General features: G+C 36.3%; 1 protein-coding gene across 1 annotated transcript in view; it reads left to right on the forward strand.

The window, feature by feature from the left end:
* syngap1b (synaptic Ras GTPase activating protein 1b) overlaps nt 1–13558 on the forward strand; it is a gene marked incomplete at both ends in the record, with an annotated part of 89036 nt that overhangs the window by 10198 nt on the left and 65280 nt on the right. The window contains one exon of the mRNA XM_079837046.1: nt 4784–4905. Within this exon, the coding sequence (XP_079693172.1) occupies nt 4784–4905 (122 nt within the window). The remainder of the gene's footprint in view (nt 1–4783; nt 4906–13558) is intronic.

The following is a 13558-nucleotide window of genomic DNA, read 5'->3' on the forward strand; positions in this document are numbered from 1 at the left end:
GTCCCAGTATAATGAAATGAAAATGTACCATTGCAACTGCAGATTTTCCCAAAACACAATGCCATTGCTAATGTACAAACATAACACGGTTTTGGTGATACTGGTGGCAAACTAACCATTGTTTTATTGTACTAAAAACCTCTGAGTGGTCATTCTTTTCCGGTATATTGGAGTTCTGATCATATGCGTCTATGGAATTTTCGGATCCTATTTGAATCCGCTTCGGATGCATTGAAATATTTAAACTTTTGTGGCTAGACCGTACATGATTGCCAAACTGAATGTGATGTTTTCCGATCAAAACTATGAGCACAAGAGACTGTGCAGTTTACTAATGTTTAGTATTCTTTAAACACTATTTCTCTAATCTCGTAATTATGTACGAAATAATGATTTTAGAATTATTACAGAAATATTTACATTGATGAGTGCTAAAAAAAATGCACTATGCTTATCTTTCAAATGTACTGACGGTGATTTGTTTTGTGTATACATTCATTATTCATTCCTTAAACCATGGTGAAAAAGTGGTGCTTCACTACCAATCTGATAGTTCTGTGCCACTAGGGGGACAAAATGCCACAATCGTACTCGAAAGTCAGAGATAGTGGGAAGGCGGTTTCATCGAAAGTGGCAAAAAATGCCCCAGATAATAAAAGTGTAGGTGCCAAAAATGTTCCTGTAGTGGATTCCTCGGGGGGTTTTTTCTATAATTGATTGAGTTGGAGTATTTTACATAATTAATGACCCACTGTGTGTTTTTGTATGGTTTAAATAAATTGAAATAATCATAATATTTTTTTCTTAATGAAAAAGCAACTACAAATCAATTCCAAGTATTCTGTGTTAAAGGTGAAGTAAGCGATTTCTGAGAAAAGCTGTTGAAAGCGGATCGGACTGAGCACCACAACACACTTGTAGCCAATCAGCAGAAGGGGGGGGGGGGGGGGGGGGGGGGGTCCACTCGTGATGGGGGAGGGGAGAGAGTGAGCCAATCAGCAGTAGGGGGCGTGTCCACTCATGATTGGGCGAGGAGAGAGAGTGAGCCAATCAGCAGTAGGGGGCGTGTCCACTCATGATTGGGCGAGGAGAGAGAGTGAGCCAATCAGCAGTAGGGGTGTGTCCACTCATGATGGTCGAGGAGGGAGACAGTGAGCGAGAGGGAGATTGGTAGAAAGAGTGCAGAAAGATCTCTGAGAGACATTACAGAAGAGAAAAGGTCAGAGGAATATCACTGGAAAAAGAAGGGTTATAATCCGGCAAGAGCTTTAGGACAATATTAGGTTAATATTAGAAATTTGAATATTAGAGCTTTCCAGCGCTGGAGAGACCTAAGCGGGAAGGCCTGAAAACGGATGTGTTGCATTGTTTCTGCTCCATACAGTACGTGAGTTACATTGGTTTTGCTAAGTTTCACAGATGCTAATGTTAGCTATAGTAACAGGACAGTTATGAGTGTCATTGTTTGCCTGGAGCTGCTGTGCTGCTGATGACTATAGAGCTCCGGAGGTTGACGTCACGCAGCCTAAACTCCGCCATTTTGGCGGGCAAGCAGTGGAGCGCTAGAGCGGTTGTTGCATTGGTATCTATAAAATAATTAAACACCAGACTGTTTAAATCTTACTATTTCAACATGATGGACAGCTGATGTGCGCCAGGATGCCAGAACAGGCGGGGGGAAGCAAAGGGGAAATCATTTTATCGTAGTAAGTTGTTGAGATGCCGTGAATTTCAGTTTATTCTTCATTCTTAGCTACTTTTGCTTCACATAACTAATGATAAAAATAAGTTCCCATTTAATGCGATACTTAATCATGAATAACATAAGTGCTTTTAAATATAAATAACATTCAGAAACGGTAGGCTATTTGAAACAAAATTAAGGATCAATAAATTAATACTGAAACAAATAAAAAATAAGAAATGGCGTTTATTGATTATGACTAGGGCTGTCAAAAGATTAATCGCGATTAATCGCATCCAAAATAAAAGTTTGTGTTTACAAAATATATGTGTGTGTACTCTGTTAATTATTATTTATATATAAATACACACACAAGCATGTATATATTTAAGAAAAAAATAAAAATTGTATATATAAAACATTTATATTTATATATTATAGATTATATAAATGTATATACAGTATATACATGAAAACATTTCTTAAATATATACATGAATGTGTGTGTATTTATATATAAATAATAATTAACAGAGTACACACACATATATTATGTAAACACAAACTTTTATTTTGGATGCGATTAATCTTTTGACAGCCCTAATTATGACTGATTTTATTTGACATGCACAACACGGACAGATGGACACAGCGGCACACTGTTTTGGACGGGTTTGTGTTAACCGCTAACATATAACGTTAATCTATTCACATGTTTTCTCTCTTAAAATGTAAGCGCATGTAGGCCTGTATGTCAGCATTATCATATATGTCTAAAGAATTGAAGTCTGTCATGTAAAACAAGAGCGTATTGATGCAGTCAGTCTGCCTGCTATTCTATCTGTTAATGTTACTCCTGATCGGAGGCTTCCGTAAATATTTAGTTTATACATAGATTATGGCTTCAACTAAGTTTAATGGTGCAACGAAATTTTTTTTACGAGTGCATAAGTTGTAACTTAGTGCCCATTTACGTCAAAACTAGGCTAGTTGTAACTTGCGCACAGCTGGTGCAACAGGTGTCCTGACAGGAAAGCTATCCTTATCACGTGAAAAGCACCCCGGGGGCATTATTGGGATCTGTTATGTTTCGCTATGTACAAGCCTGTCTTTTCAATTAAAGTGTGTAGTGAACGTGCAGTGAACTCCGTTGGCGCTGTCTGTTCCTGCCTGCCGAAATGGCGTCGTAAACAGAATGGGTCACGTGACCTTTGTATTTGTATACTCTTTACTGTATATTCATTTTTAGTTCTTCCTTGTTGTTTGTGCGTCATCTTCGCTTTAAGAATTATTTTGCCTCGCTTCCGCTATAGAGACATCCACTCTTGCATTGTCTTTGTTATTTTGGGGGGCGGAGCAATGAAACGAGGGGTGTGTTTTTTGGGGGTTTATTTCGAATGTCAAGTTTTCTCAGAAATGGCTTTCTGCACCTTTAATAAAAGAACATTTCTAACCCTAGTTGCTATATGGTTGCTTACTGGTTTTAGGTAGGTTTTAGGCTGTGGGTCTGCAAGAAAGAAATGCCACTTTCTAAATGGAAAATTTTAAAATCAGATTTTTCTTTGTAAGTATATAATACAAAAACTAAAAAGTAAATAGCACACCTGAGGATGAAACAAATGTTGAATAAAAGTTTTAGTTGGTAGAGCAGTTTGTGCTGAATTAATTGCACACATTTAATACCAAGTATTAGTAGTTCATAAAAAACCACTAACCAGAATGTCTGAAGAATATCAATACACTGCTGCCTTGCAAACACTGTATTTATCACTGAGCAAATGAGCTTTCACAGCTTCATCTGCTGTGTCTAAACATTCTTCTGTTGATGAGTTGTCTTTTCAGGTTGTATCTAGATTGCACGTCTTATGAACACATTACGTACTCAGTGAGATTTGACTTGATTTTTTGACTCTGCTGTGGCGTGAACCTCTTGCCTGCTGTTGCCAGTCTGTTCTTACTGTAGGCGTCGGGAAATATTTATGAAGCAACACTTCCCACTATTGGTTGACTGTGGATAGTGCAACATTGCCAGAGTGTTTTGCCACAAGCAAGGGAATATAATGTCAGTCAGTTGCACCACAATTTTACATCTGCTCATCTAATTAATGTTATAATAATTTATATTATTAATACTAAAATATAATATAAAATATACTTATATATAAACTATATATAAACAATTGTGTCCTTTTAATATAATATATATATAAGAATAAAAATATGTTGTTATATAATATATAATTATATCATATTATATAATATATCATTATATCATATATATATATATTATCATTACATGTTGTTATTATTTATATATATATATGCAACATTTTTACTTCACTCCAATCTTTTAATAAAACAATACATATAATAAATAATTGTTTTTTAAATATAATTCATATAATATATAATAATTATAATAAATATATAGTTTTAATTACAATAAAATAAATAATATTTACACACTGTATAAACAACACATTTTTGTCCTTTTAATATAATAATAAATATAAAAATAAAACATGTTTAAAATAAATATATATATATACAGTATATGCTCATCTGCTCAATGTAATAATATTTCTTATTATTATTAATACATATTTGTAAACCGTACTCCATTTTACTCCTTACTCTCTCTCTCTCTCTCTCTCTCTCTCTCTCTCTAGAATTTTGATGTTTTAATAAAACAAAACATATAATAAATAATAGTTTTTTTAATATAATAAAAATAATAATTCATATATAATAATTATAATGTATATTTATATTATAAATCATAATTTTGTCATTTCCATACTGGCTTAAAAATAAAATATAAAAGATAAAATAAAATATGTATTATTTTCAATGTTAAAATATTTTACATGTTAAGTATAAATGCCTGCACACTGTGTTTTATATAGCTAGATGTTTTTTATAGCCCTCATAAAGATAAAAAGAATAACACATGCCTTTACGAATCACTTTATGTGAGCAAACATTGCCTATTATTAAGTTTTCAAATGTCAGACTATTATATGCAATCCAAATGATCCATTCCTTAGGTTTGTCGTCTGTTGTCATGCATATTAATTCTGAGTCTGTTCTTTTTCTCAGAGTTTCCTCAGTAGAAGACTGAAGGGGTCCATTAAACGGGCCAAGAGTCAGCCCAAACTGGACCGAACCAGCAGCTTCCGCCACATGATCCTCCCTCGTTTCCGCAGCGCCGACCAGGACCGGTACCGTCCAAACTCTTCCTTCCATAAACGCATGCTGAAACAGTGCTGTGTCATGATATTTTAGTTCAAAACTTCTATGGTGTGAATGAGTGTTGTACAGTCATAAAGGGATAACAGTCACCTTATATTATATTATAAAAAAAAGTCTGTGAAACAACAAATGAGATCAAAGCTGCACTTTTCCAGTAGTTCGGTGATCCAAAAACGCACCATAAAAGCATCATAAAAAACAATCAAATGACTAGTGCACTATAATTCCTGATCTGAAATTTAAGTAATTCATATATATAGTGCAGGAGTCCGTTTGTGTTTCAGAAAAGAATGAAAATAATATCAAATTATTTATAGAGGTCAGGAAATCATCATCTTTCAATGAACTGCTCTATTAAACACCGGTTTGCACTCCAGTTTAATATCTCTCAATCTGAAATGTCCTCTGGTTCCTTATTATTCTTCTTCAAGCATCCAGACAGGTGCTGAGGTGCTCTTTTAATGGTTTTTTCATTCATTTATTCATGCTCCGAGCTCTAAGCTCACCCACGGTCAGCCTGTGTTCTTCCAGAAAAAGGCAGGTCGTGGTTTTTGAAGTTCTTGCTCAGTTTGGACAGGGAAGTGCTCCAGTGACGTTTCCATCTCATAGAGGAAGTTTCCGCTGTGCCGTAGCTTTGAAATGAAGGCCATGCTGCCGTTTTGAGTAATTCAAACAGACAACTCCACTTTCATATAATCGTTTGATTCAGCCCTTAACTGGAATCCTTGTGAGCTGGATTGTCGTATGACGCACAAATGGAGTCTAACAGCTGGAGTGACAGTGCGGGGTGCGGGATTTCAGTGGTCTCATGGAAAGGCATCGTTTCTTCTTCTCCGTTTAATTTTGGGATGCAATTGTGATATGATCCACCTGATCTCAAATAGAACTGATTGTCAGGATGATTTAAATCCCAGCAATAATGCACTGGACTTTTGTGTACAATCCGCACTTATCTTTTGGATTTGACTGACTGCGTCCCAAAAGCTTGTTTGTGTAGATGTGAATGACATGCCTCATGTCATTCCAAACCCAAAAAGAGGGTCTTTGGAAATGTCCAAGCAGTTCTTTTCTTGACTGGAAAACCAGGAATGATCCTGACCTCCTCACCTGCTCAAAAGCCGAACCTAAGCAAAATGTACAGTGAAAATTAAAACATGTAAAATCAACTCTGCACCCTGCTGATAAGTTACACATTTTTCATTGCAAAATTGTTTTGATCACTTTAATGTTTAATATTCTTTATGTTTACTTATTTTACAATGTATTTGGACTGTCTATTGAATGTTTAAAAAAATGCTAAAAGTATTGGGACACCCCTCCAAATTATTGAATTCAGGTGTTCCAATCACTTCCATGGCCAAATGTGTATAAAATCTAGCACCCAGGCTAGGCATGTGGACGCTTCTACAAACATTTGTGAAAGAATGGGTCGCTCTCAGGAGATCAGTGAATTCAAGCGTGGTACCGTGATAGGTTGCCACCTGTGCAATAAGTCCATTCGTGAATTTTCCTCACTATATTCTTCGGTCAACTGTTAGTGGTATTATAACAAAGTGGAAGAAATTATGAACAACAGCAACTCAGCCATGAAGTGGTAGGCCTAAGCAGCAACCTCTCCCAGTTTCTCTTGAAGCCAATACGGAAGTGACTTAAACTGCAATTCATCGACTTTACAGCAGAAAAAACATGTTTACAGCCTGGTACAAATTGTGGTTTTGGTCTATACGGCTAATTTTGTCCTTCATGACAACTGTGAGGGGGTGAATTTTTTTATAACTCATTCGTTTAAATTATATTAAGCCTTAAAGTTCTGCTTAATTAAGGGCGTGGCCAATGTGCCGTTTGTCTGCTGTCTGTTTGCTCCACCCACTCCATCTGTTAGCTACCTCTTTACCCATTTTCAGTTATCCAGGAGTGACGTACGAGATGGCAACGGCCGCACTTTAGGCTTCAGAAACGCTCTTCAGAAACCTATGGGTGACGTCACAGACACTACGTCCATTTGTTTTACAGTCTATGGGTAGACCACGTAAAAAAAATCACAGAGCGGGGTCAGCGCATGCTGAGGCGAACAGTGCGCAGAAGTCGCCAACTTTCTGCAAAGTTAATGGCTACAGACCTCCAAACTTTGTGTGGCCTTCAGATTAGCTCAAGAACAGTGTGTAGAGAGCTTCATGGAATGGGTTTCCATGGCCGAGCAGCTGCATCCAAGCCTTACATCACCAAGAGCAATGCAAAGCATCGGATGCAGTGGTGTAAACTTAAAGCACTGGACTCTAGAGCAGTGGAGATGTGTTCTCTGGAGTGATGAATCACGCTTCTCTGTGTGGCAATCTGATGGACGAGTCTGGGTTTGGTGGTTGCCAGGAGAACGCTACTTGACTGATTGCATTGTGCCAAATGTAAAGTTTGGTGGAGGGGGGATTATGGGTGGGGGATGTTTTTCAGGGGTTGGGCTTGGCCCCTTAGTTCCAGTGAAAGGAACTCTGAATGCTTCAGCATACCAAGACATTTTGGACAATTTCATGCTCCCAACTTTGTGGGAACAGTTTGCACACCAGTGCACAAAGCAAGGTCCATAAAGACATGGATGAACTAGTTTGGTGTGGAGGAACTTGACTGGCCTGCACATAGTCCTGACCTCAACCCGATAGAAACACCTTTGGGATGAATTAGAGCAGAGACTGTGAGCCAGGCCTTCTTGTCCAACATCAGTGCCTGACCTCACAAATGCGCTTCTAGAAGAATGGTCAAAAATTCCCATAAACACACTCCTAAACCTTGTGGAAAGCCTTCCCAGAAGAGTTGAAGCTGTAATAGCTGTAAAGGGTGGGTCAACTCCATATTAAACCCTACAGATTAAGAATGGGATGTCATTAAAGTTCATGTAAAGGCGTCACAAAACTTATATATATACACACTGTAAAAAAAAAATCAGGTCTCCAATTAAAATTTTCTTGTGACTGATCACATCAATTTTTTTTAGTTGGCCAAATTGAATATCTGTGTATTAAATTCGATCAATTCACAGAAATTCAATTTGGCCAACCAAAAAAATTTGATGTGATCAGTCACAAGAAAATTTTCATCAATTGGAGACCTGCTTTTTTTTTACAGTGTGTATATATATATATATATATATATATATATATATATATATATATATATATATATATATATATATATATATATATATATATATATATATATATATATACTGTATAAATATATATATATATATACATACATATCTTTTTCTCACCAAGACTGCATGTAATTGATCAAAAATACAGTAAAAACGTTAATATTGTGAAATATTATTACCATTATAATTGGTTTCTGTTTTAATATATTTTAAAATATAATTTATTCCTATGATGACAAAGCTGAATTTTCAACATCATTACTCCAGTCTTCAGTGTCACATGATCCTTCAGAAATCATTCTAATATGATGATTTGCTGCTGAAGAAACATTTCTTATTATTATTATTAATGTTGAAAACAGTTGTGCTGCTTGATATTTTTTGTGAAAACCATGATTTATTTGATATTTTATTCTTCTGTAACATTATACATGTATTTACTGTCACTTTTGATCAATTTAATGCATCCTTGCTGAATAAAAATATGATTTTTTTTTCAAATAAAATATTATTGACTTTTGAAAGGTGATGTATGCATTATGTAATTTGTAATCACATAATGCCGCAGGCAATAGTTTGTATCTGTAGCTTGTGAATGGTTGGCTTTGGTCCCGGACTGTTTTTTCCAGTCCGTCACTGTTAGATGTTTGACACCATTGACATCAAACCTGGCAAGATTCGAGAGCTACAAGTGTCTAAACCAGGGGTTTTCAAACTTTATGATGCAACGGACCCCCAAATATGATAAACCTTAATGAGGGACCCCCTTCCTAAATTCCATTTATATATTTGTATGTATGAAAAAACGTTAGATAAACAGTAAGTGTCACATTATAAGTACAACATATTGTTTCCAAACTTAAATTGGCTATACTTAATGTTGGATGTATAAACCTGAAGAACATTTCCATTTAAAAATTATTTGAATAAGCAACTTTTTTTACAATAAATGTATGTAAGCAGCTCACGTACTGGGTTAAGAATACTGCCTTACAACCCCAATGAGCAAAATAAATGGGACTAAATGGGAAAAACTCCACTAGATAGATACAAAACAAACATATACAATTCTGGAAAGTATGGCAAGAATGGAGAGAAACGTTTAGAAATGAAACCGTTCGAATGTTCTGTAGACTTTATCCATTTTTGCTTTGACTTTTTATTCTCTGAAATTTTCTGGGGACCCCTTAGAACCTTCTGGAGGACCCCTGGTGGTCCCCGGACCCCAGTTTGAAAACCCCTGGTCTAAACAACATGATATATAGTGCATGATGCATCGTGACTACTTTTATGATACTTTTATGGTGCTTTAATGTTATTTTGAAGCTCGACAGCCCCTTGGTCACAATATGCCTTCGTTGTATGGACAAAAGCTAAGAGTAAAGAGTAAACGTTGACAGAATTGTCATTTTCATCTCTGTCCTGTTGTCCTCTTGTTACTGCTGGATCTCAGTCCTTCATTCATTCTGTCTGTCTGTCTGTCTTTGTCTTATTCCTTTCAATTCCCAAGGTTTACATAACATTTTGATTTCCTCTGAGAAGTCTCTCACTGTCTCACTACTCTCACTGTCTCTCTCTCTCTCTCCCTCCCTCCTCCACTCGCTCTATCATTTCTTTCATTCTGACTCACTCCTTTGGGTCTATTTTTATACCTTCCATCTCTTTCGCTCGGTCTCTCTCTCTCCCACACTGTATGCACTTAACGCTGCGAGGCTGAATGTATACATATACAGTGATTCTCAGAAGACGCAGGAGAAGCGATACATCACTAGTAGGGAAATTTATCATACTTTTTCTCTTGATAGTTATATATAATCGTACTTCTCGATAAGCTTGTCAGTCTTCTCTTCAGCTCTTTTAAGGGTTTGTGGCTCTAAACTGCGAAGTGAGTGTGTGTGGGCGTTTGCAGGTACAGTGGGGTAAAGGTGTATGTTCTTATGCAGTCTAAATGCTCTCGTATTTGTGTTGAGAATGATTATAAACGTGTGCAAGTAAACCTTTTTGACTTTTTCACTTTTAACTATACACTAAACGCCATGCTCGCTCATGTAATTTCAGTGCAAAAAACGGTCCTCCTATTCGCTGATTACCCACAATCCTATCGAAGCTTGTTTCCCCCATGGAATAAAACAATTTGAAAATATTTGTTTTTTTCTTGCAATTACGAGTTTATATCTCGACTTTTATATCTCGACTTTCTGACTTTTTTTTCTCGCAATTGCTAGTGTATATCACGGAATCACACAATTCCTACTTTATAACTCAGAATTGCGAGTTTATATCATGCAATTCTGAGAAAAAAAGTCAATTTTTTATTTTATTTATTCAGTGACAGAAACAAGCTTCCATACAATCCAGTTTAACCAAGTGCAAAATGCACTGAAATCAAAGTTTAATTTTAGATGCTTTAGGACTTTTTTAATGAAAAAAATGGTATTTGTAATGTTGAACTCTTTCCACCTATGGAAAATAGATGGGAAGATAGTTTTATTGAAAAGTGTAAATTTTTATTGTTAATATTATCTCTATTAGCTGTTTCAATCATTGAGGGTTTTGAACGGGTAGGCTTTAAAAAGTGTCTTGGTGTGAACAATATTAAGAATCAAGGGTATGTATATTTTTATAATAGGATATTTTAAGTTTATTATTATCATTAAATTAAGGTTTTTAAATGTGCTCGTATTTCTGCTGATTAGAAACGTGTATGCAAGTAAACCTTTTCCCTTTTAAAACCGTATTAAAGGGTTAGTTCACCCAAAAATGAAAATTCTGTCATTAATTACTCACCCTCATGTCGTTGGACACCCGTCAGACCTCCGTTCATATTCGGAACACAAATGAAGATATTTTAGTTGAAAGCTGATGGCTGAGAAAGGCTTCAGATAGGCCTCCATTGGCATTCAGTACATTGACACTTCCATGAAAGGCACTTAAAACGTTGTTACAAAGTCCATCTCACCACAGTGGCTCTACAATAATTTTACGATGCGACGACAATAGTTTTTGTATGCAAAAAAAAAATCAAAATAACACCTTTAACCAACTTGTTCTCGACTTCCGTGTGTGCCTCCACGACGCATGCGCGAGAATATGACGTAGCGCCGGCGTTCGGGAATCCATGAAATACACACTTAAGCCCCATTTTGAGCACTACGCCGAGACCTAAAGCACGATCAATGTAGAATTCAACAGCTTAGACACGCGCGTCTTCCTCTACTCGTAAACAAATCCCTTCTGGGTCATATGTCCGTGCGCCGGATCTGCGTCATATTCTCGCGCATGCGTCATGGAGGCACACACCGAAGTCGAGAACAAGTTGGTTAAAGGTGTTATTTTGATTTTTTTTGCGCACAAAAACTATTGTCGTCGCATTGTAAAATTATTGTAGAGCCACTGTTGTGAGATGGACTTTGTAACGACGTTTTAAGTGCCTTTCATGGATCTTGGAAGTGTCAATGTACTGAATGCAAATGGAGGCCTATCTGAAGCCTTTCTCAGCCATCAGCTTTCAACTAAAATATCTTCATTTGTGTTCCGAATATGAACGGAGGTCTTACGGGTGTCCAACGACATGAGGGTGAGTAATTAATGACAGAATTTGCATTTTTGGGTGAACTAACCCTTTAAAGGTGCACTATGTACATTTTTTTCTGTAAAATATTCAAAAACCACTAGGCCAGTGTTATATATTTTGTTCAGTTGAGTACTTACAATATCCCAAATGTTTCCAACTATTTGTAAATCGTGATAAATGGCTTTTTTAACTAAGGAACTGGGACGTGTGAGGGAGTTGCCTGTCGATTGCGTCATATCTGCGTTACCCTCGGTTTCCGGTTTTATTTTGCAGAAACACTTTACTCTTATTGCAGTGTGAACATGTGTCATAGCAGCTGCCGAGAGAACGCACAGAGTATCATCATAACATCATTTTCAACACACTCAAATGTATCTAATATGAAAAACAGAGCTGCGTTATCTCATCCTCATGACTGCGACTGTGGCATAATAAAAGTCCCGCCAGCGACTATGCCATGTGTTCCGCTCTTCTTATTAACAATTGCTCCTGCAGCCTTGCTCAGCTCCCACAACACTCTGCTCTGCTTCATACTACAGTAACATTAATAATCGCATCCATGTACATGATTTCTGCCCGAGTCCTATCCCGATTCTTTTCCACCGGCTGTGAGGTGAAGACCACATGTCCCAAGATTCTGTGCTCAAACGTGGCGTCATCAAACTATGCCTTTGTTTTGAATAGGCGACCTCTAGCGGACGGAAAAGTTACAGTACATAGTGCACCTTTAAGGGGCAAATTAACAACACTATACACCAAATGCCACATTCACTCATGTTATTTTTCTAATTACCCACAATCCAGTTTAACCAAAAATCAAATCCACCTTGAGAATGAAAGTTTATTTTTCTTTTCAGCAAAAACAGTCACATTTTTGTAAACTAGGCTAATTTTAGATGATTTTAGTACTGTATTCTGAAAAAAATATATATATTTTGAACATCAGACTTTGAATGTTGAACTACGGAAAGCAAGCGGAAACAGAATTTTATTGAGAAGTCATGATTGTGAAAATGTTTTATTAATCAAAGTAGAATTATTCATACAGGGCTGCTTGCAAGTTTGTGAAACCCTTGCAGAATGTGAAGTTATATGCGAATAATAACAATAATAATGATCCACGGCTGTTTTTATGTTTTTTGGTGGTTGTTCATGAGTCCGTTGTTTGTCCTGAGCAGTTAAACTGCCCAACGTTCTTCAGAAAAATCCTCCAGGTCCTGCAAATTCTTCAGTTTTCCTGCATCTTTAGCATATTTGAATGATTTTGAGATCCATCTTTTCACTCTGAGGACAACTGAGGGACTCGAACACAATTATTAAAAAAGGTTCAATTCAATTCAATTCAAAAGGTTCATTCACTGATGCTCTAGAAGGAAATACGATGCATGAAGAGCCGATAGGGGGAGTTTGGGGACTTTCGAACAGAATGAAGATGTTCAAATTTTTCTTGTTTTGTTTAATTATACATATATTTTAATTTAGTAATGCTCTTCGGAAGAAACAGAAGATACTTACATGTTTCCTTGAAGACAAATAAAGTACAATTTACCTTGATCTTCATATTCAATAAGTTTTCACCCCCCGGCTCTTAATGCATTGTGTTTCCTTTGGGAGCATCAGTGAATGTTTGTCTTCTGTTGTAATATATGTAAACATCTTTTATTTAAAATATCTTCTTCAGGACAGTACTAAATAAAAAAATAACACGCATTTTGTAAGATCCCTCTTTTTTTTTTTTTATTACTCACATTTTCAGATTCTGCAAAGGGTTCACAAACTTTCAAACAGCACCAGTGTAGTTGTGCGCACTTTCAGCATTTTTCAAGATCGAAAATCATGATGTGCAAATTGTGTTCAACTCTATTCATTCTAAGTGAATTCTCCCCAAGTGTTCAAACCTTCG

This window comes from Gobio gobio (assembly GCF_949357685.1).
Source record: "Gobio gobio genome assembly, chromosome: 15".
Taxonomy (NCBI): domain Eukaryota; kingdom Metazoa; phylum Chordata; class Actinopteri; order Cypriniformes; family Gobionidae; genus Gobio; species Gobio gobio.